This window comes from Vipera ursinii, assembly GCF_947247035.1.
Source record: "Vipera ursinii genome assembly, chromosome: 8".
Taxonomy (NCBI): domain Eukaryota; kingdom Metazoa; phylum Chordata; class Lepidosauria; order Squamata; family Viperidae; genus Vipera; species Vipera ursinii.
The window spans coordinates 11,413,266-11,436,389 of record NC_139519.1 but is presented as its reverse complement, the minus strand read 5'-3'; the positions used below and the strand labels follow the sequence as shown (position 1 = coordinate 11,436,389).

At 43.5% G+C, this 23,124-nt stretch overlaps 1 protein-coding gene across 3 annotated transcripts in view; it reads right to left on the bottom strand.

Annotated features, from left to right (window-relative positions):
- The window catches only part of PPP2R2A (protein phosphatase 2 regulatory subunit Balpha), a 58,125-nt gene extending 39,649 nt beyond the window's left edge, over window positions 1–18,476 (bottom strand). The window contains exons 1-2 of one of the 3 annotated variants that reach the window (XM_083368409.1): window positions 18,285–18,476; window positions 15,109–15,186 (exon numbers count right to left, since the gene is read on the bottom strand). In XM_083368409.1, coding sequence (XP_083224535.1) covers window positions 15,109–15,186; window positions 18,285–18,291 — 85 coding nt within the window. In that variant the 5' untranslated portion in view covers window positions 18,292–18,476. Of the gene's footprint in view, window positions 1–15,108; window positions 15,187–15,899; window positions 16,025–17,959; window positions 17,978–18,284 lie in introns of those variants that run through there. The other 2 variants (XM_083368408.1, XM_083368407.1) reach the window with 2 other exon arrangements.
- Between the last annotated feature and the right edge of the window lie 4,648 nt (window positions 18,477–23,124).

The following is a 23,124-nucleotide window of genomic DNA, read 5'->3' as shown; positions in this document are numbered from 1 at the left end:
AACCTTCCTTAAAGGAAAGCATCACTTCAAGGATGTGTACGTGTATAAGAGAAAACAAAATTGACTATAATAATTTTAGGCAGTGCTAACTATATGTGCGCGCATGCACAAAAACACGTTACTCAGTTCTGCATGCAATGCAGAAGAACCACAGCTTCCTTTTACATAAATTTTTTTAAATTAAGTAGTGGCTATTGTGGTTTATTGATTTGGAAAGTGATTTGTACTCTGTTCACAGGTATCTTTATACCAAAGCTCAATAGAGGCTTTTGGTTTATTTTTTGTTATGATATATATTACATTATAAAACTGTAAGTAATGGGAAGACGGTAGCCTTTATAATATTGTAGATTCTTTGTCTATCCATTTGCACTTTGATAGTTGTACTGTTCTTCTATTTTATTTATATCTCCTTTGGTTTGCCTTATTTTTCTAAAAAAAATAACTTCAGTTTAATAATAGCTTTAAAACTAACAATAATCCTTAGACAAACAAACAAAACAATGCACCCACTGATCTCCAGATACTATTCTGACAAGAGAATAATGAAGAGCCAGGTCTTTATAACCACCTGAAATACCAGTTAATGCAAGGCCATCCTTTTTGCCAGGATAATTTGCTTCAGAGAACAGGGGCCATTACTAAGAAGGCTTGTCCTGCACTTGCTGGCATTAAATTATTTTGGTATTGGAGCTTTGCAACCAGTCTACCTCTTGAATCTCACTCTACAGATTTTAGATAGCGTAAAATGATTCATCTCATTCCTTCCAATTCTATTAGTAACAGAAAGTAGTCATACATGATCACTGAAGGGTTAATATTTTTTACAATCTTATTACGTTTTATATTGTTACTCTTCTTTCTCTTTTCTTTCTTTGAAAAGCATTTTTTTTTCATTCTTGTAAAACAAATGCAAGCAATGTTTTTCAGCCTGCAGCTATACTTTGACTTGAGCCTTGCCTAAATGGAACTAAATATTTTGTCTGCTTCTGTGCTTCACGGAGATTGATGGCAGGACAGGAATATTCCTTGTACATGACAGAAACAGAAATATAGGTAATAGCAATGGCAATAGTATTTAGACTTACATGTTGCCCTATGGTGCTTTAGAGCAGAGGCCCACAACCTTTTGGGCACTAGGGACCGGTTCCGTGGAGAGAGGTTTTTCCGTGGACCCTAGGGGGCGTAGTTTCATGTACTGCCTGCATCCTACAGATGGGGCTTTATTTGTCTGTGTGGCCCAGTTTCAGGCATGCTGCGGCCCAGTGCCAGTCCACAGACTGGGGGTTGGGGACCCCCGCTTTTCAGCTCTCTTTTGGCAGTTTACAACATCAGCATATTGCCCCCAACAATCTGGGTCCTCATTTTACCAACTTCAGAAAGATGGAAGGCTCAGTTAACCTTGAGCTCCATCAGGATCGAACTCCAGGCTGTGCACCATCTGAGCTCGTGGGGGTTACATAACCTATTTGGGAGGTCTTAATTTTTTTAAGGGCTTATTTCAACCCCTAATCCTTCTTCAACCCTGACTGCTCTTTAGAAGGCCAGATCCTGAAGTTGAAACTCAAATACTTTGGCCACCTAATGAGAAGGAAGGACTCACTGGAGAAGAGCCTAATGCTGGGAAAGGTAGAGGGCAATAGAAGAAGGGGACGACAGAGAATGAGGTGGCTGGATGGAGTCACTGAAGCAATAGGTGTGAGCCTAAATGGACTCCAGAAGATGGTAGAGGACAGGAAGGCCTGGAGGAACATTGTCCATAGGGTCGCGATGGGTCGGACACGACTTCGCAACTAACAACAACAAATCCTTCTTCAACATCAAAATGACAAATATTTGGGCTTGCTTACTAATGGGGAATGGGTCACAAAAAGACATCAGTGAGCTATACTTTGATCACATGATAAGTGGAAACTGAGTTTACCACAGTAGCCAATTCTATCCCCAATAATAAATTCAGTGTTTGATACAGTCATAATTGATATATCTATATCTATATCTATATATATATATATATGCACACATATAGATATAGATATAGATACACACACACACATTATACTAAATGCTTAAGACCACACAGGATGAGAAGAAATGAATCAGAAACAGAGGAAGTATGAGACAAGAAAAGTCCAAATCTTTCTTCTTGCAAGAAGAAATTACGAGAGATTACAAAAGCTTAACATGAACGCACAACTTGTTGAAGAATCTATATGACTGAAAGTCTTTGAGAAACCTTCAGCTTCTTCTCAGAGGGTTAGAGTCAATCCAAAACAACATAAAGCTTATGAGCTGCTTTCTTCTGCAAGGGAAGGCTGGAAAAGACAAAAGCACATCCAGGCTCTGAGCAAAACAGAAGAGGCAAGGGAAATAACAACAGCCTTTCAAAGAATGAGGTATCCATCAGAAGGATTGAGCCACGGGTGGCTGCTTTGGGTACATACAGCAGTATACACATAAACATATTTTTGTATTCGTCTAGCAATATATTTTAATTGTGTTTACCTGTTTTATTCTGCAGGCAAGGCTACCGCTTGCACAAGACAATAAAGCCAAGAATTACCTTGTAACAAGGCATGAAAACAAAGCAAAACGAACAGTAACTTACCAAGCAGGCTGCCAACAGCAAACCACTATCTCCTTACGTTGCTTCTCTCTGACCATGTGTTTTACTACTCCTTTCCTCTCAACCCTTCACTGCTACCCCATCCCATCCAGGATAAGCCAACTGAAGCAAGGACGCAGCTGTTTCTGTTGCTTATCCCAGCTACGCTGGAAAATGTGTGTGTGCGTTGGGGGGGGGGTTGTTGCACATTGATATGCCGCCACAACATTCCAATTGCAAGAATTGGAACAGCAGAGCATTGGAAATGATGCTGCTTGAAGTGGTTGACCTTAATTCTGAGAACGAAGGAAAGTTCTTGGAACACATGTTTAGAATTTGGAATGGAACATTCCAAGGTCAGAAATGGGCTTGCACATCCTTGTGCATCTAATATCTCACTGGCCTCTTTGTAAAATGGATTTTCTGGAGGATAGACAATAGATATATATAGATATATAGATAGACACAAGCAATCAGACAGGCATACGTGCTTTTTGTCCAATCAAGCAAGAATTTCCCTTATTTCATAAAAGCTTCCACTCATAAGCAATAAGCATGCTATTGCTGCTTCTAATGCCGTGTCCTACTGGAATCTGGAAACTAGCAATGCCACTTTTTTTTGTTATTACTTTTAGAAATAATGACATTGTCATTTTTCCAACTCTTATCCAAAGATATATAAACCAGAGATCCTCAAACTCTTCAACTTACCAACTCTTTCATGAAATTTCAGATTATTCGTCAACCTGCACACATTACATGACTTCAATAAATACTATTTTAATAATACTAATACTAATAGCAACAATGGATGGTACCACTGACCATTAGGGAGACAATACAAATGGAATTAAATAATAAAAATAATACGGATCACTTAGAACCTTGATATACACAGTATTCTATCTTGAGGTTTCCCATGAATCTTTCCTTGTGCAATTAAAGGAAGTAGTAGAGCATGCATTTAAAATACCATTTCCTCTCCTTCACAAATTCCCTATCTTTCTTCATGTTTCGAAGGAGTCCTATATTTTATATTCAACTCATGATGTGTTTTAGTCATGTTTTTGTAATTCCACAGTTCAAAGACTTCTATTATTCCAATTGTCAATGAAGTCACTGTCCAGGCTTCAATTCTACACAAAAGACTCAACAAGACATAACAATACACAGTCTGCCACAAACTTCAAAGGTAAAGCAAGCCAAAACAAAAGAGAGCAAACAAACTTACTTGCCAAAAAGCTATTCTCACCTGTTCAGTTTTCCTTATTTTGATTACTATAAGCAAGCATGCTAACAAATACAATTCATCACGTCTTCTATGTCAACCAAAGACTGAAGCAATTCTGGAGTACAGAGTTCAGGAAAAAACACAAACCCTGTACAATTTTGAATATTATCAACAGGCACTTAAAACTGTTTCAGACAGAAGCCTTCTTTCCATCCCACTGTGCATTTCTCAGTAAGATCGAAGGGCAAAAGTCTAATGTTGTGTTACACATCAGAGAATGTGCTGTTCCACTGAAAAAGTACCCTTTTGAAGATGTCCTTGGGCAGAGCTCAAGGCAATCTCAGATTTGTAGCTTAAGGATTAATGTGAAACCACTTTCTTGTCTTTGGGCCCCTTAGAATTCATTAAGGCCTGCCCAATTCCTTCGTTTTCAGCTGAACTCAAGCCAACATGTCAGAACCTTTTCAAAATAAGGAGGAAGGCCAAGTTAATCTATCAAGGGACCTTGACACTTGAAAAAAAGGGAAAACACAATCAGAGGAAAAGTGACACATTGTGCAAATGAATGGCAATAGGAAGCCATCTCATAAACCTTTGCTGTGTGAGCAAACGGCCAGCAGAGTTCCCTCCCTCTCTGAAAATGGTGCTGTGGTCATCCGTGGGAAGGAAATGGCATACTTTAGCCTGTTTATTTTAGCCCGAAACCCCTCCTCTCATCAGCGGCCCATAAACCCAAGAACAGTCAAGTCCTACTTTTCTTCGGTTTGAAAAACTAGGCGTGAAAATAATCAAAGCACAAAACACCGAGAAGCTGATGGAAATTGAGAAGGAGGAAAACAAACGGGGATTTGCTAAAGTCTTTGGCATTCTGTACTCACAAGTAAACATTAAAAATATTCTCAGTTCAGTTCCCTTTTCGGATGTTGCTAAAAAGGCGATTCAAGGAGACAGAGAAACCAGAAAACACCCATGTCACTAGAATCAACACGCTCTGTCCAGGAACCAAGAATTGGCCCAAAATTTCTCTTTCGTGATAACAGATTACCCTCTATGGCAAGATCTGCCCCCATCCTTCAGCAGGAGCTTTGCTGATTGGCTTGGTGACCAAACAGGGGGAATTCCACACTGGGGAGGGGGGCTGCTGGATTGTTGGCAGAACCCCCCCTCCTTGTTCTTTACTGGCCCATCTTTCTTTTTTTTGGCAATCATAGTGTTTATATTTCTCACTGAGCGAGTGGGATGGCTCAGCAGTTAAAGACACTGAGCTTGTCCACTGGAAAGCAGACAGCCTGAGTTGGAGACCCAAGCACCGCAGCATGGGGTGAGCTCCCGTTCCTTGCCTCAGCTCCTGCCAACCTAGCAGTTCAACAGCATGCAAATGCAAGTAGGTATAAATAGGTACCACTTTGGTGGGAAGGAAACGGCGTTCTGTGCACTTTGGGTATATAGTCATGCTGGCCACATGGCCGTGGAAATATCTTTGGACAACGCTGGCTCCCTCAGCCAAGAAACGGAGATGAGCACCACTCACTAGAGTTGGACACAACTGGACAGGGGAACCCATTGAGTTTTCTGGCCCAGACTGAGGGGTTTTAATTTTTAATTAATGGGGTTTTAGTTAAGTTCAGGGATTAATTTAATCTTAGTTTTAATCGTTTTTAATTGCATATGATGTATTTTAACTTTTAATTTTCCCTGTAAACCGCCCTGAGTCCTACGGGAATAGGGCGGTATATAAATTTAAATATAAATAAATAAATAAATAAATTACCATGTTTTACTTGTTGTGTTCTTTTTCATTGTTTATTTTGTTGTTCTATTATCTTACTTCTGTTCTGTTCGCCCTCTTTTTATTGTATTGCCCTGTACACCGCCCTGAGTCCTTCGGGAGAAGGGCGGTATAGAAATTAAATTAAATAAAAATAAATAAATAAAGAGAAATATTCTGGGAGAGAAAAACAGAACTCTCCATCATTCTCTTCCAGTTCTCAATCAGACTAACAACAACAAAAAACAATCAGACTAACAACAGCAACAAAAAAAAAAACAATTTGCTTTCAAAATTTCTTCAGAAGAAAAGTTTGGAGAAATTGCCAAGGATAAGACAAGGATTTTAACACTTACATGGTGAGCAAGGGATACAGGGGAATTGCGTGACTTTTTCTGTGCAAAATTCTCCCTAGCACTGTTTAGCTTCTCAAGCTCTTATTTTTTTCTCAAGCGAGAGTTCAGGAGCAAATGTTTCTCACAGGAAGTTCCTAGTAACAGGGCTAACTGTCACCAAGGAGAAGAATTGCATCCTTGAGAAATTCTTGGATTCTTCTTTTTCCCTAGAGCAAACGGAAACTAATTTGAGGGGCGTTACACTCATTATCCCTTTGCTTGGATACAGGCTGTGCCCAGGATCCAAATCTGGTTTCCTTTGATGGCCTTTGCCCTTGCAGTAACAGTTTCCATAACACACCCAACCTGGAGGCACTTAAGATGACCCACCCAGAATAAAGGCACTCTACCTTAGTCTCATCTTTCTCAAGGGTGGTTCTTCCTGGAGGAAGAGTGAGATCAGGTTTAATAAACCACCACCATCATCATCATCATCACCACCATCATCATATTGGATCCTGGCACTACAACTGAGTGCCTGTTTCAGGCAATGTGAGCATTACAGCTCTTCTACTTGTTGCAAGGCAACAACATTTCACAATGGGGGCCATGTTGGGAGAACATCCTCTACCCGATGGACGCTCTCAACAATTTGCCTGAAACAGAGCTTAGTCCAGGGGTCTTCCAACCTGGCCCTTTTATGACTTGTGGACTTCAACTTCAAATTCTGGGAGTTGAAGTCCACAAGTCATAAAAGGGCCAAGTTGGAAGACCCCTGACAATCCAATCTGTGAGAAGAGGGAGGTCCCACAAATTATTTTATAATTTCAGGGGGCTCACAGAATTACAAAGTTTGCAAACCCCTTGAGATGGCATGTGAGAGTGACCTTGGGAGACAGGAGGAAAACTCATTGTGTAGACCAGACATGTCAAATTTACGACATCACATGATGTCATGCAACGTATCAGAGCTTTCCCCCCATTGCCAGCAATGGGGTGGGCGCGGTTTCCTGGTGACACGTCTGGACCGAAGTTTGACACCCCTGGTGCAGACAGTCTGATAAATGAAATTTGAACCCAAAGAGAGAGAGAAAGCATATCAGAAGGAATCATCCTTAGTTTTGGGGAGAGTAAAAGAAAGGGACGCAAGATTCTGCTAATGTATCCTTATAATTAAGGTAGAGCTAGTATGATTGTGATGATATTTGTCTGGATTAGCTTGACTGATAACACTTCTGGACTAGAGAAACTTCCATTCAATTTGTCCGATTTCTTTGATATAAATTTCCAAAACTGCTTATGTTCACTCTATTCCAAATAAGGATGCATTCCTAACCATTGTCTGGACAGCACAGATATATAGGAGACAACAATTAGTGCCTTATAGCCCTTTGGATTCAAAGAAAAGGGCATGGGGACAGTTCTAAGGATCTGTTTATCGCCTTAAAGCAGTTGTATCTGTTCCCAGGACTGCACAGCTTCGGCATGAACCAGGGGGAAACAGGCTTGGTTTTGAGAATTGTAGAACAGGTGAGGCCTACATGCCTTTCTCAACCTCTTCATCCAAAACACTGCATAGTTCTATTAACTACAGGTCTGCCAAGCTTTCCCCAAACCAGAATGGAAGAGAGCTTTGCGTGCAGATAGCTTTCGGCTATTACAGAATACTATCTTCTGACAAGAGTGGAGGACTGATCTAACCCACAACCAATTGTCCACATAGACATACATTCTGTTCAGAGACAGTTTCTTTTATCCAAAAGTCTGCAAAAAAGGGATTTCCCAACCCTGTGACTTTAGGATGTGATAGACTGTAACTCCCAAAGGCAACCCAATGCATCCAACCAGCACTTAGCTGAGAAAGCTGGTTTATCTTTATCACTTTCCACCGGTTTGTTGCCAGAATCAACAATATATTTATTGGTGTCTGATTGAGGATTGCCAATTTTTTTGTACTTAGGGCAGGAAAATGCTTAGAAGTCTTCTACTTTAAACTGCTTTCTGTTACAAAAGGGAATCTTCAGCTAGAAACTTTTAACAGTTGCATTCTTAGCATCTGTACAACTTTTCGCATGCATCATATGTTAGGGATGATTCCTCCACTTACGACAATTGAATCCAAAATTTATGTTGCTAAGTGAGACATGCATCAGGTGAGTTATGCCCCATTTTGCAACTTTTCTTGTCACATTTGTTGAGGGAATCACTGCAGCTTTTCAGTTAGAAATATGGCTGTGAAGTGAATCTGGCTTCCCCATTGAATTTACTTGGCAGAAGGTCACAAAAAGGGATCCCATGACACACACACACCCCGGGACGCTGGGAAACATCATAAATATGCAGCAGCTGTCAAACATCTGAATGGAAATTATGTGACCATGGGGGATGCTGCAAGGGTCATAAGTGTGAAAACAGACATAAGTCAGTTTTTTCAATGCTGTTGTTAACTTTGAACGGTCAATAAATAAACTGTTGTAAGTCGAGGACTGCCCATATTTGCATATCTCTCTAGAAGGGAAAATGGTATGTTTTACAATTAGTCCTCAACTTGAGACTATTTAACGACTGTTCAAAGTCACAGCGGCAGTGAAATGAGTGACTTGTGGCAACATCCCCATGACCAGGGGTAGGAAACCTTGGCTCTTTTGTGACTCCTGGACTTCAACTCCCAGAATTCCTGAGCCAGCATGGCTCAGCTTGGAAACCTCTCCCTTTCCCCTCAGCATGGCTGGCTCAGGAATTCTGGGAGTTGAAGTCCACGAGTCATAAAAGAGCCAAGGTTGCCTGCCCCTGCCGATAACCAAGCGATCAAAATCCAGGCACTTGGCAACCAGCCTGTATCTACAACCATTACAGCATCCTGGGGTTACACAATGGCTATTTTGCAAGTGGTTTCCAACAAGCAGAGTCAATGGGGGAAGCTGGATTCGCTTCATCGCAGGTTTCACTTAACTGCACTGATTTGCTTAACAAGCGCATCAAAAAAAGGTTGTAAAATTGAGTGCAACTCCCTCAACAACTGCCTTGCTTAGTAGTGTAGGTTCTGGTTCCGATTGTGGCCGTAAGGCGAGGACTTGCCTGTATATGCCTCTTCAAATAATTGATAGAAAAAAAATCCATCCTTCCAACATGTTCACAAGACCAGATGCAACTATCTTGAGATCTGATGTGATCTGATCAAGGGTCCAACATTGGGGCACCCAAAGACATTGGTCAGGAGCGAAGGATGACCAACGTCTCATTCTCTGACCGCCCCCACCGTCTTCCAAGGTGGAAGAGCAGCTAACTGAAACCCGAGTAGATTGCATGGACCACCTGCCAGGACAGAAGCAGATCCTACAAATTTAAAATAGTTCCAGTCCTGCTGGTTTTGAATTACATAGTTCAGTCTTTTTTAAAACAACAACTCAGATTATCTTGTCACCGTAACAGGGTATCTTAGCATAAGAAGGAAGATTTACATTCATGTGGTTCATTCCTTCATTTAAAGTATCACAAGTAATTTCAGTCTTAAGGCAGTTCAAATCTCATCAGGCTCAAGGTTGACTCAGCCTTCCATCCTTCCAAGGTAGGTAAAATGAGGACCCAGATTGTTGGGGGCAAAAGGCTGACTCTGTAAACCCCTTGGAGAGGGCTGTAAAGCACTGTAAAGCAGTATATAAGTCTAAGTGCAATTGCTATTGCTATACCCCTACTGTCAAAGCATTAAAAGGAAAGGAGCTCCTCATTTAATGACCCACTTGTTCACTGACTATTCAAGCTTGCTACAGCAACGAAGAAGCGATAATGATGATCAGTCTTCAAAGTTCCAGCCGTCACAGAGCTGTGTGGTCACAAGATTGTGATCTGGGTGCTCAACCACCCACCTGGAATTTTGACCACTAGAGCTGCAGTCACACAATACAATTTGTGACCTTTTCTTGCTGGCTTAAAACATACAAAGTCAATGGGAAAGCTGATAAGAAACTGAAATGACTCTACAAGGTCCTCATTTAACAATCTGCGGCGATTCGCTTTATGTCAATAACCAGGGGCCTGCTGAAACTGACGCTACTAAGTGACATGGTCACATGATGTCAGACTTTACGACTGCAACGTTTAGTGACCGAAATGTCAGTACTAAGCATCATTGCTAAGTGACGGCTGCTTGCAAGTTCAAAGGAAAAAAAAAAGAAGCGTTTATTCTATTCTTAGTATTCCACTATATCAAGAAGTCCATAAGTAAATTATCCGTTCATCCTGAAGGTTCATTCTTGGAAGCTACCCAACCGCCTTTTAAAAAAATCAGGCATGGTGAAGAGCTGTATAGCTCTCATGTATTAGCACCAAAATTAAGCAGGGTCGAATACCCTGATTGAATACCCTGATTTTCGAGAGAGCAAATAAATGAATGACTGGGCAAAATCAGTTCAAGGAAAACAGACGAATGATTTTAAAACTAGAAATCAACTCACAAACACTTCATAATCACTTCAAAGTCCGTGAGTCTGGGCAGGCTAGACCTCAAAATTTAAAAAGCGATTAACTCAAGCAGCACAGGATTTGGGATTATCTACCCACCCTATTATTAATTTAACAGTAACAATAAACATGTTTTACATAATCTATTATGAAGCTTGGTCATTTGTTAGATCTCTAAACCAGCGGGTCCTCAACCTTGGCAACTTTAAGACTTGTGGACTTCAACTCCCAGAATTCCTTTGCAGCAATGTATGCTGCAAAGCACACAAAGTTATGAAATTGGATCTGGTCAAGTGGGTGCCTCAACTTATGACTCTCCTGACTTGCAACAGAAATTCAAGGCTCCAATACAGTCATAAATGAAGGGCCACTTGTATGTGCCTACTTAAGCTCCTGAAGGAAATGAATTTGAACAAACAAAGATAAACAAAATACAATTGTATATCTACCTCAAATTCTTTCAGATCTTCAAAATACTTGAAAATGTTAAAGGCAAAATAGATGAATACCAGCCTCAGGAATTCATGCCATGTAACTGGTTATTTATTTTATGTAACATGTTACTGTTGCATTTCAAGCGTACATAGTTTCCCCCAACTGACACCAGTGCACTAAATGAATAAAATGATCTGTGAAAGAGAAATTATTTCCATTGGTTTGAAATCACAAATTCAAGACAGTCCCAATTTCTCTACGATTACTGCTTTTTGCATCACAACCTGAACAACAAAAACCAGTCATTTCAGATTCAAACCGCTTCCCTAATATCTTTTGTCAATTAACTTCAGTTCAACTTTCACTCATTTCAGTCAGCCATTTTGATTGATAAAAGCAGAATGCAGTTTTAGATGGGGAAATAAACCTCAGAAATACATTGAGTGGGGAAATCTCTCTTGAAACAAAAGATGCTAAATTTCAGGGGGGGAAGTGGTCTACAGAAAGTGGCTAAACTGTGGGGTCCTTGATGCTCTCTGAGCATGCTTGTTTTCTCGCAGACGTTTCATTACCAAACTAGGTAATATCAACAGTGCTAGAAGAGAACGGGATTTGCTCTCGCTGTATATACTAGTCTGAACTATAATTCCGAGCAATCTGTCAATATAAGAAATTGTGAGAGGCTAAAAGTTCCAGTTCAATAACTGATGGGTCACAGGATCCTTATTCTTACAACATTTATTTGCACGTTGCGACAAGTATCACATGTTTTTCAATAAGCCATAGTGTGGTTTGCTTCATTTCAATGGAGAACACTAGATGAAGTTAGTCACTAATGTTCATAAGCCTTGATTTATACGTTCATGTTTCAGGAGCAGCCAACTACTGATCATTCAACCAGAGACATGCAAACTATAGTGTATGAATCCAGTCCCTATCATCCTGTCAATTAAGTTGTCTTCCCAGTTAAGAAAAAAACCAAATCCTCAGCTAAAATTCTCTCAAACCTTTTCTAGCACCATGTAGATAAGGACTGTGCTTGGTTATGAATATTCTCAACACAAGTAATTCTCGACTTAACAGCCATCTGTTAAGTAACTGTCCAACATTACAACAGCACTGGGAAAAAAAGTGACTTCTAACTGGTTCTTGCATTTACAACTGTCACAGCATCCCCATGGTTACGTGTTCAAAATTTGGGTGTTTGGCAAATGGCACGTATGTATGTATGAATGCAGCATTCCAGGGTCATGTGATTGCCATTTATGACCTTCCCAGCCACTTCCGACTAGCAAAGCCAATGGGGAAGCCAGATTTGCTTAATGAACACCCGATTCATTTAACAACTGCAGTGATTTGCTTAACAATCACGGCAAAATTAGTCACAAAATCAGGCCTGACTCACTTAACTGTGTTGCTTAGCAGTGTCCCAATTGTGACTGTAAATCAAGGACTGTCTAGATGCATGTATTTTTGTAAATTTCAATACACTTATCGCTCTAGTTATATGCCTGCTTCTCTCCTTTCATCCATACTAAGAATAAATGTCTAGGAGGCTATGCAGAGAACCATCTACACCAATCTTCACCCTAAAAGGCACCTACCTGCTTTTAACTAGGAGGATATGAAACTATGTTCTTTTAAGTTTCAGATTTTGACTATTTTGTCCCCAGCACAATTCCCGGGAAATGGTACTACAGAGGAAGAAAAAAAACAACCCAGATCCTTCCAGCTTGCTCTTGTTCTCAATACAGAAAGCATTCATAGCAATGGGCGTTCCTTTTGCACCAGCTGCAATGGATCAATAGCGCAGTAATTCATACAGCGATGGTCACTAGACTTTACTGATGCATATTTAGCAAGCAATACACTCAGCTCTAGTTAAACACAGTATCCACCACAGAATGTACTTGCTAGGGAAAATAGGGGGGCACAAAACAGTTTGCTTAGGTCCGTAAACAGAACAAAATTGGGCTGATCTGAACCAGGCAGGAAGGATTATGGGGAGGGAATAGGGGAAAGGGCCAAAGGTATCAGTAATTGAAGGGAACCTCAAAAAGGACAGAAGATGGAGAGAAAGCAAGCAGACAGTACAGCAACAGCCATTACGGGGAGGGAAGAGAAGGGGAGATACAAACCAGGTTGTCCCATTTGACAGTGCAGATTTTTTTTTCCTGCTGCCCTAAAACAATCTAGCAGTATGAGTAGAATATGAAGGTTGGTTTTGAGCCAGGTTCTCCCAATTTTGTGCATCTTTGCTCTAGAGCAGACATGTCAAACACAAGGCCCGGGGGCCAGATCCGGCCCGCGAAGTGGTTTCATGCGGCCCGCGAAGCCATCCTGGAAAGAGTGAGGGAACGGCCCCCACTGCCTTGGCCCAGAGACCCTCCTCCTGCCAGAGACCCTCAGATCTGTCCCACTCCTGCCCAGGCCCCCATAGGCACCCTTGATGCGAACGATGTAGAGCTGGCCATGCCCACCCAGGAGGCCATACACACTCTAGCCACGCCACCCAGTAGGCCACGCCCACCCGGCCCCCTGAGGGCAACCGCAATGCTGATGCGGCCCTCAATGAAATTGAGTTTGACACCCCTGCTCTAGAGTTACAGATCTGCATTGTCAACAATTAACACACAATAACTGGGTCCGTATTTCTCCAATAAAATGATCTTATTACCGATAGTCCACAACTCACAACAGTTCCTTTAGTGTCTGTTCAAAGTTACAACAGCACCGAAAAAAGTGACTTATGACCACTTTTCACACCTAGAACCTTTGTAGCATCCCCATGGTCATGTGATCAAAATTTAGACGATTGGCAACTGATTCATATTTAAGGCGGTTGCAGTGTCCCAGGGTCATCTGATCCCCTTTTGCAATCTTCTGACAAGCAAAGTCAATGGAGAAGCCGGATTTACTTAACAACGGTGTTACTAATTTAACAACCCTGGTGATTCAGTTAACAACAGTGGCAAGAAAGGTCGTAAAATGGGGCAAAACTCAATTAACAAATGTCTCACTTAACAACATAAAATTTTGGACTCAGTTGTGGTCGTTAAGTCAAGGAACACCTGTACAGCCAAGCAGAATATGTGATTCCAGCAAAGGTTTAGGTAACACATGCATTGCTCAGAAAGCACGCTACCTATCCTAGTACTGATACCTTTACTCAGACCACAGTAGCTCTTTGAAAATTGCAGGGAGAAGTTTCCAGCGGTTAGCTTCCAGAAACAAAATCTAGATCCATCTGCATACAAGGCAGGCCCTATTATCATCTAAGTATTACCCATCCTCAAGAAAAAGGAAAGCCAAGTCTTTGGACTCAAGTATGTTACCTTCAAGGAAAAAGTCCAACTGAAATCGAGTTTTCCTTCTTAGAAGACCCAAGATTAGATTACACAGGTATTTTCCAGAAACTCTTTCTGTTTCTACGTGATCTCTTGACCCATACTATGCACGCTCTAACTCTGCCAATGCTTACAGAAATATATCTTTTTTTAAAAAAAACTAGAGCACATTCTGCATTTTCATGATACATTTCTCTATAGCAAGAACGCAGGGCTTATTGACACAATGCGCTCACGCTAATGGTGGCATCTATTCCGAAAAGCACAATGCATGGTTAATTGTCCTGGTTTAACAACCACAGGTGATTTCTTTAAAATGCAGTAACTCAAGGAATGAAAGGTCATTTTACACATTGCATGCACCGTGTATTATAATGCCTGTAGGTATGCACCCACAAATACATGCAACACACTGCATTGACCAGAATATCCATCTGCCATTTATCAAAATACTTATATCTTGATTTTTTTTCATCTTTATGCACATACCTAAAGAGTGTTGCCCCTAATTTTTAAAAATTAATACAATTCTTAAAGCAGCCGCATCTTTTCCAAACTCAAGCAAATCCCTTAAAAAGTTGGGCCGCTTCAATTAAGAGACAAGAGGTGCTATGCCATGTGCGAATCAAAGCTCGTCTTCCAAATTATTTTCAAAGCATGCGAGTTCTAACACAGAGGAAAGAGACATAGGAACCATGTTTAGCATCCCTTCAAAAACTACCCCGATTCCAACCATTTAATACCTAGCCGAAAGAAGATGAGCGCCCCAACAACCATTAAGCGTGATTCAAGACACTTTGGTAAACTTCCAGGATATTCTCTCTTATGCCCTTATGCCCTCAGGAAAAGGTTGAACTATGACATGAATGTGGCATTTCCACCGTGCTTTCATTAGCAATGGTAATGGGCTCAGAACTTGTTCTTACCTTCCGCTACATCATCGTCCACAGCGCCTTTCACCTGAGAAAAGCACCACTGCATGTCATTCCCGCCACCGCCAGCTCCTAGAAACAGAACAGAAGTTAAATCAACGTAATTCCACACCCATCATCAGCGTAGGAAATTTGGCTGCCTGGTGTTATCATTCCTCTGTCGTAAGCAGTGCAGCAAATGGCGCTGCAAAGACAAACTCTACACACCCACAAGAATATTCTCAGCGCAGACTGAAGCCCACAGACAGCCTCCTCGCAAACAATTCTCTTCCTCCACCTGCCGCCTAAGCACTGGGTTCGAATTAGCCCAGAGCAAATCTATCCATCCGGCCCGGAATCACTGCAATTTCTCAGCTAATTCTTAGCAGTTTCCAAAACTACATTCCTGAACACATTCCACCACCAGTTGCAAGAAACTCCCTCAGATGTCTTCTAGAATTCCCTGAAAAAAAAATGCAGTGCCTCCTTGCCTTAACAAACAAAATTCATTTTGTACATTAAATCCTCTCCTGCCCCTAACCTGGCTCCATCCCCCCCCAACACACACACACACCTTACTTAAGAACAATAAATCAACATTCTCATTAGCAGCAGCCGGAGCAGCAAACTTCACTGCCTAAAGAAAAAAAACAACAACAGAAACGTATGCCAAGAACCTTCCCTATATGCATAATAAAGAAATAAAACATGATTTAAAAAAAAATACAAAGCAGAAGCTACAAGCTCAAAAGCTGAAGAGGCAGGTTGCCTGGCTGCTTTAAAGTTACAAGTAAGTTTCAAACTACCGTAAAAGACGGATCGAAGAGAAAATCTCAGGAACATTTCTGCCTAGGCGAAAAGACAATGAATCACTTGAACCTTGCCGGCAAGGCATGTACAAAACACACACCAGACACCACCCATTTCTTCTTCATGTCATTTGAAGTCGGTCATTTGGGGCTGGGTTCATACAGGAAAAGAGGGTGAAGAATTTAGCTTCTAGTTCCTGAAAAAAGGGCTGTCAAAAACGGAGAGCTTTCTTTTCACACACACCCCTCCAAACTAAATGCAAAAAACAGTGCAAGGCTTTTTTTCCCCTCTCCCTCCTCTCTCTTTCCTGCTAAGGCTTTGCTCTACCCAGAGAACAAAGTTTGAAGCAACTATGTACTCCTTCCTGGCTCAAGAACAGCAGGAGAACACAGGAAAAGTGGAAACAAAAGTATTCTATTTTAATCTCCCTTCTGTTACAATGTCCTGGATCATTTGACCATATCTGGAAATGGGAGAGGATGTTTTAGAGATAGGAATAAATCCATAACGCATACACAGTATTCCACATGCATCTTGCAGGAGCCAAGGCCCGTAGTTGAGCTTTGCCTGGAAACCCAAGATCTTCCATAAAAAAATAAATGTAAAAGGAAAAGTGCATCTCACTCAAAAAAAAAAAGAAAAAGAAAAAAGTGGGCCGCCCTCAATTCAGCTGCAACGCCCTACATATTCAGAGCTCTGCTTTTCATTGATGAAAAAGGAAAAAAAAGAAAATAAAAACTAGGGGTGGGTGGATGGATGCACAGAGGTGTTTGGAGCATATCAGGGTTGCAAAGCAGTTCTCAATAGGGCCTCTTGTGCTTCTATTTCCAAACCTATTAAATTAAATCAACTGGGTGTGGGTGAAACAAATTCCAGGAGAGAAGAAAAAAAAAAGAGGAAAAAAAATGGGGGGGAGGAGGAAATGGAGCGGAAAAAGCCAGAGAAGGAAGAGAAGGTGCTCAAGGCCGCCCAAATGCATTTTCAAGCCACCCCAAAAGCACTTAGTAAGGCAGGGAAAACCCCCCCCACACACCACCACCCTCCCTCAAACAAGAAGGGAAGAGATGCAGGCTTCCTGTAACTCAGGGGTCTTCAAACTTGGCCCTTTTATGACTTGTGGACTTCAACTCCCAGAATTCCTCAGCCAGCATGGCTGGCTGAGGAATTCTGGGAGCTGAAGTCCACAGGTCATAAAAGGGCCAAGTTTGAAGACCGCTGCTTGTGGACTTCAACTCCCAGAATTCCTCAGCCAGCCAAGCTGGCTGAGGAATTCTGGGAGCTGAAGTCCACAGGTCATCAAAGGGCCAAGTTTGAAGACCGCTGCTTGTGGACTTCAACTCCCAGAATTCCTCAGCCAGCCAAGCTGGCTGAGGAATTCTGGGAGCTGAAGTCCACAGGTCATCAAAGGGCCAAGTTTGAAGACCGCTGCTTGTGGACTTCAACTCCCAGAATTCCTCAGCCAGCCAAGCTGGCTGAGGAATTCTGGGAGCTGAAGTCCACAGGTCATCAAAGGGCCAAGTTTGAAGACCCCTGCGTGTAACTCATTCACATGTGGGCTGCTCAGGCTGCCAGCAAAAAAAGCCCCCATCTCACCCCACCCTTGGTTTCCCTCCGTCTGGCACGAAGATTGCACGTCTCTTCCCACGAAACCCCGGCTGCATCGGAGGAGCACGCCGGCTTGCAAACCAGCCCTCCCCCTCCCGCCCTCCCTTTTCCCTTCCCTTCCCCGACGCGCCCTCTGCTCTCATTTCCCAAAGGCGGGGCGTGCAAAAAAGCCTTCCTGGCCAGTCGAGCCCCGAATTCCCCGGCCGGGCTGGGCAAACACCTTCCGAGGCTTATCAGCAGGGGAGGAGAGGGGGGGGGAAGGGAAAGATCTCTTCTTTGCCCCCCCTCCACCACCACACACATGCACACACACACTCGCACACACCACACACACACTCGCACACAAATCGCACACCCCTCGGTTGGGAAGGGCTGCAACTTCTGCCTCCCTCCCGGCCAAGGGGAGAAGGCGCCCGACGGGCAGAGGCGAGAAGGGGCCATCCGCTCGAACCTGCGTCGGAGCGATCCATCCCGGGGGTCGGAAGGGAAAGGCGGAACAGCCGGCAGCGGGGAGGGGAGAGAGGGGAGCCGGGGTTTCAGGAGACCGGAGGGGGAGAAAAAAAAAAGCGCACCGGGGCTTTCCGCGAGCAAGCAACGGGGGCGTGGGGGGGGGGAGAAAGAGAGAGCGAGCCCAAAGGAAGCGGCCGAGTCCGCTCCGCGCAGGGCTCTGCAAGAGCAAAGCAGCGCAAGCCCGGCGCTTCCCCTGCCTGCCTGCCCGCCCGCCCGCCCGGCGCCAGTCCCCGGGCAGAGCGCGGCTCCCTCCCTGGCCCCTTTACCTGCCATGCTGGGCGCCCAATGCTTGGCGGTCGGGAGGAAGCGGCCTCTCAGCTTCTCAATCCTACAGCCGGGCCGGTCTGGGAGAGAACGTGGAGGGAGGATGGCAGCGGATCGCGCCCGCCGAGGCGGGGGGAAGAGCAGGGCAAGGCCGGCTTCGCTTCCAGGGCTTCCCCGCTCTCCGCTTCCTCCTCCTCCTCCTCCTCCTTCCCCGGTCCCCCTCCTCTTTTCAAAATGGCGCCGGCAGAACCCAATATGACGTCACCGGCCGAGGCGGGGGAGGGGGGGGGAAAGGAGGTGTGCGGGCGGGGGGTGGAGAGAAGAAGAGAAGAGAGCAGCTCGCCCGAAAAGGGGGGGGGGGAGAGGAAGAAGAGGAAAGGGGCGGGGCCCGGGAAGGGAAGGGAAGGGGAGGAAAAAAAAAAAAAAGGCCGGAGATTTGGAGCGCGCGCCTTGGCGCTGGCGGAGCTGCGCGCGCGTGCGCGGGAGGGGAGGGGGCCCGGGATCGGAGTGCGCGGCCGCGCTTGGACCGCGGGAAGAAGAGGCGCTCGCTCGCTCGCCGTTCCCACGACTCGCTTTCCGCGTGGCGGCCAGGCCGCGGGCGAACCCCCGAGCAGGGCGGGGATGGCGCGGCGGGTTAAAAAAAGAAAAAAAAAGAAAACCCCGAAAGGGAACTTTCGCTGGGCGCTGCGCTCCGCTTTGCTCGCGCTTTGCTCCGCTTTGCTCGGAAGCCCCGAGAGAGAGAAAGCCCCACTCCCCGCGCTCGCCTTTCCTTTCCCAGCCTCGCAGCGCAGCGCAGCTGCGCTGCGTGGCTGGGAAAGGAAAGGCGAGCGCGGGGACTGGGGCTTTCTCTCTCTCGGGGCTTCCGCGGGATCTTGACTTTCTGATGAAGCAACAGGTCGCGAGAGAGGTCAAGGTCAGACTTGAGCTGATTTCCGATTTTTTGGGGTGGGGTGGCGGAAGGTTAAAAAAAAGCCCCATCATCATCATCATCATCTGGAGACGATTTGGGCTCCCGCAGTAGTTAACAGTTCGAGTCCCACCAGGCTCAAGGTTGACTCATCCTTCCGAGGTAGGTAAAATGAGGACCCAGATTGTTGGGGGCAATAAGCTGACTTTGTTAAAAAAATTATTTATTTATTTATTTATTTATTTATTTATTTATTCATTCATTTATTTATTTATTTATTTATTTATTTATTTATTTATTTATTTATTTATTTATTTTTGGGACTTATATGCCGCCCTATCTCCCGAAGGACTCAGGGCGGCTTACAACAATAAAAAAAAAACAACCGTACCAAAATTAAAAAAAAAGAATTAAATAACAGCCCCGAAATAAATTAACTCCAGTTAAAAATTAAAACATATTTAAAAACCCATCGTCAATCCAGGTCAGCCTGATGGAAGAGAAAAGTTTTGAGGTCGCGGCGAAAGGACCCGGAGGTCCGGGGCCATCTGAAGCTCAAGGGGAAGTTGGTTCCAAAGGGCTGGATGCCACTTGGGGGGGGCAAAAACCCTAATAAGCAGGCATGTACATAGAATGAAGGCTATTGCTAAGCACATTGATTTGTGCTTCTTAGATTGTAAGCCACCCTGAGTCTTCGGAGAAGGGCGGGATATAAATGGGATTAAGATAAAATAAAATAAAAAATAAACATTTTGCTTTATGTCCCAGAGGTGATTTCCCAAAAGGCAAGGGGACTTGCTTCGTTGTTCCCCCCCGCCCTTTAAAAACGTTTCACTTCTCATCCAAGAAGAACTGAAGAAGCTCTTCTTGGAAGTGAAATGTTTTCAAAGAAAGTCCAGTTGCCGGGGGTTTTTTTTGGGGGGGGGAAGCACCTCTGGGACAACCAAGATCCGGATGGCTGAGAATCTGGAAAGACTTTGGCTTCTTGGTAATGAGGGGGATAAGCAAGGAAAAGAGGAGAAGACCTGGGACTTACTTGGTAGTTTCTGTCTCACCTTTCAAAAAAACGCTTCTGACTTTTGAAAAGTAGGAAATGTAGAGCTGCTGCTGCTGCTGTCTTGTTTGGCCAAGATCCCAAATTCCTGAAAACTTCCTCTTGAACCTAGACTGCTGCTTCTCAAATTTCCATGCGGTATTTTGAGTTCCACCCATCATCTATTGATCAAAGGATCTGAGCCAAGATGGAAAGAAAACACCCACGCTTTCCCAAATAACTGCTTACAGGCATTCTGTTGTTACAGTATTGCTTTTCTTGGTTAAACTAAGTGGAAAGAATTTTCTTTTTGTAATAACAATACTGACAGTTTTTGTTACACTGTAAAATAAAGAGTGGGAACTGACTGGGGCTAAACTCAAAATGCATCCCAAACAAAATCCGATACATTAACACTATAGGTAATCCTCCACTTATGACCACAACTGCGCCCAAAATTTGTTGCTAAGCGAGGGTGTTGTTAAAGGGAGTTTCCCCCATTTTACACCCTTTCTTGACACAGTTGTTAACTGTATCACCATGGTTGTTAAATTAGTAACACCGTGGTTAAGTAAATCCGGCTTCTCCATTGACTTTGCTTGTCAGAAGGTCGCAAAAGGGGATCACATGACTCCGGGATACTGTGACCGTCTTAAATATGAGCCAGTTGCCAAGCGTCTGAATTTTGATCGTGTGACCGTGGGGATGCTGACACGAAAACTGACATAAGTCACTTTTTCAGAATGGTCGTAAAGTCAAGAATTAGCTGTAGTTTACTGTTTTGCTTTGGATCTAAAGTCCAAAGCTTTTAAAGACTGTTCCTGGTATAAACACCGGGAGATGCTGACTGTCTTCATTTATTCCTTTTTATCCCACCCTTTATTATTTTTATAAGTAACTCAAGGCGGTGAACATAACTAATATTCCTTCCACCTCCTATTTTCCCCACAGCAACTACGATGTGAGGTGAATTGGGCTGAGACAGACCGACTGGCCCAAAGTCAACCAGCTGCTTTTCATGCCTCAGGCAGGATTAGAACTCACACTCTCCTGGCTTCTAGTCTGGTGCCTTAATCACTACCCCAGAGTGGCTTATCTTAATACATTCTCTCGGCGCACTCAACTGGAAAGCAGCAGAATTTCCTTTTGGGGCACCTTCTGGCTCTTCTCCAATTTTGGATGAGAGTTGCATCTGCCTACAGATCATGGGTACCACTAATTGAGAACAACTGTGGTTAACAAGGGAATAAAATACTCCATAAGCTTATGTGGGAATAAATCTCCTAGTGATTAGTTGTGGTGCTGATTGGATAAGTCGCTGTGATGGTGCAGTGGTTAGAATGCAGCAGTGCAGGCTAATTCTGCTGACTGCCAGGGGTTCGATCCTCACTGGCTCAAGGCTGACTCAGTCCATCCTTCCAAGGTCGGTAAAATGAGGACCCCAGATTGTTGGGGACAAGATACTAACTCTGTAAACCACTTAGAGAGGGCTGTAAAGCACTGTGAAGTGATATATAAGTCCAAGTGCTACTGCTATTGCAACAGAAACGTAAAAGAGTTTTCTACAATATTGGGCGGTTGAGTGGTTAACCCTTACAGGTAGTCCAGGCAGGAAACAACCACAATTGGGATCCGATTTTTTGTTGCTGAGCAAGAGGGTTTTTATGTGAGTTTTGCCCAATTTTTTTGACCTTTTCAGCCATGGTTGTTTAGCAAACCACTGCAGTTCTTAAGTGAACCCCTCCTTCCGTGAGCGAATCAGATTTTTCCCATTGACTTTGCTGGTTGGAAGCTGGCTGGGAAAGTTGCAAACGGTGATTACATGACCTTGGGATGCTATAGCCATCGTAGCTACATGCCGGTTGCTAAGCACCCGAATTTTGATCATGGGACAGTGAGGATACTGTGATGGTTGCGTGTGGGGTCCAATTGTAAGTTACTTATTTTCCAGGGCCAATTGCAACCTTGAATGGTTGCTAAACGAATGTTGTAAATCGAGGATTGTGTGTAGAATTTTGAGAATGTCACCGTTCGGCTTGTTTGTTTGTTTCTTTATTGTATGGCGATGTTATATTAGCCAAGAGACTACAATGCTAATGGAGAGTAGTATTTTAGCTGCCTAAGACTACCAGCCTTGTTTGGTTCGTGCTTGCATGCTTTCCAAGGGGCACCACAATGTGAGCTAGCTCCACACCAGAAAGAAAGACAAAGAGGCTTTCCTGCAGCAGCATTGGGGGTCCTCTCCTTCCACCAAAGCTGCCTTACATAAGGGCATCGCAATCGGGAAGGTCCAGCACCAGCAGGATTGTAACCATCTGCACGATGCACCGGCTTGTCTCCCCACTGGTGGTACCTATTGATTGCTCGCATATAATATGCTTTCGACCTGTTAGGTGGTGAGAAGCTGAGGGGAGCAACGGGAACTCATCCCGCAACACAGTGCTAGGACTTGAACCGCCAGAGCTGAGATCATTGTACCTCTTTTTCAGCTTGTTCATACAAAGCATTGCAATCCTTCCATCCTCATAGGATCCCCTACAGGATCATAAATATTTTCAACATTTGAGCAAGTGGGTGCAGTCAGAATGGTAGCACTCTCCACTTACTAACTCTGCTTTTGCTTCTCATTTCACTTGCCCAAGTCTTTAGAATCTCTGCGATACATACAGATTAAATCGTAATGATTCAGTGTGAGATATGCTTTCCTGCCCCACCTTGATTAGTTTTATTCATGAAGAGGCTCACCCAAATTCATTGATCATTTGAGAAACATTGCATTGTGTGGTAATCATACTCTTTTTTGTTACAAATACAAATATGTATTTGAAAGTTTCTATTTCTTTTTATCCTTTCGGCATGGATTTTTTTCCTTTGTCTTAGTTATTATGTTCTCTTTAAAATT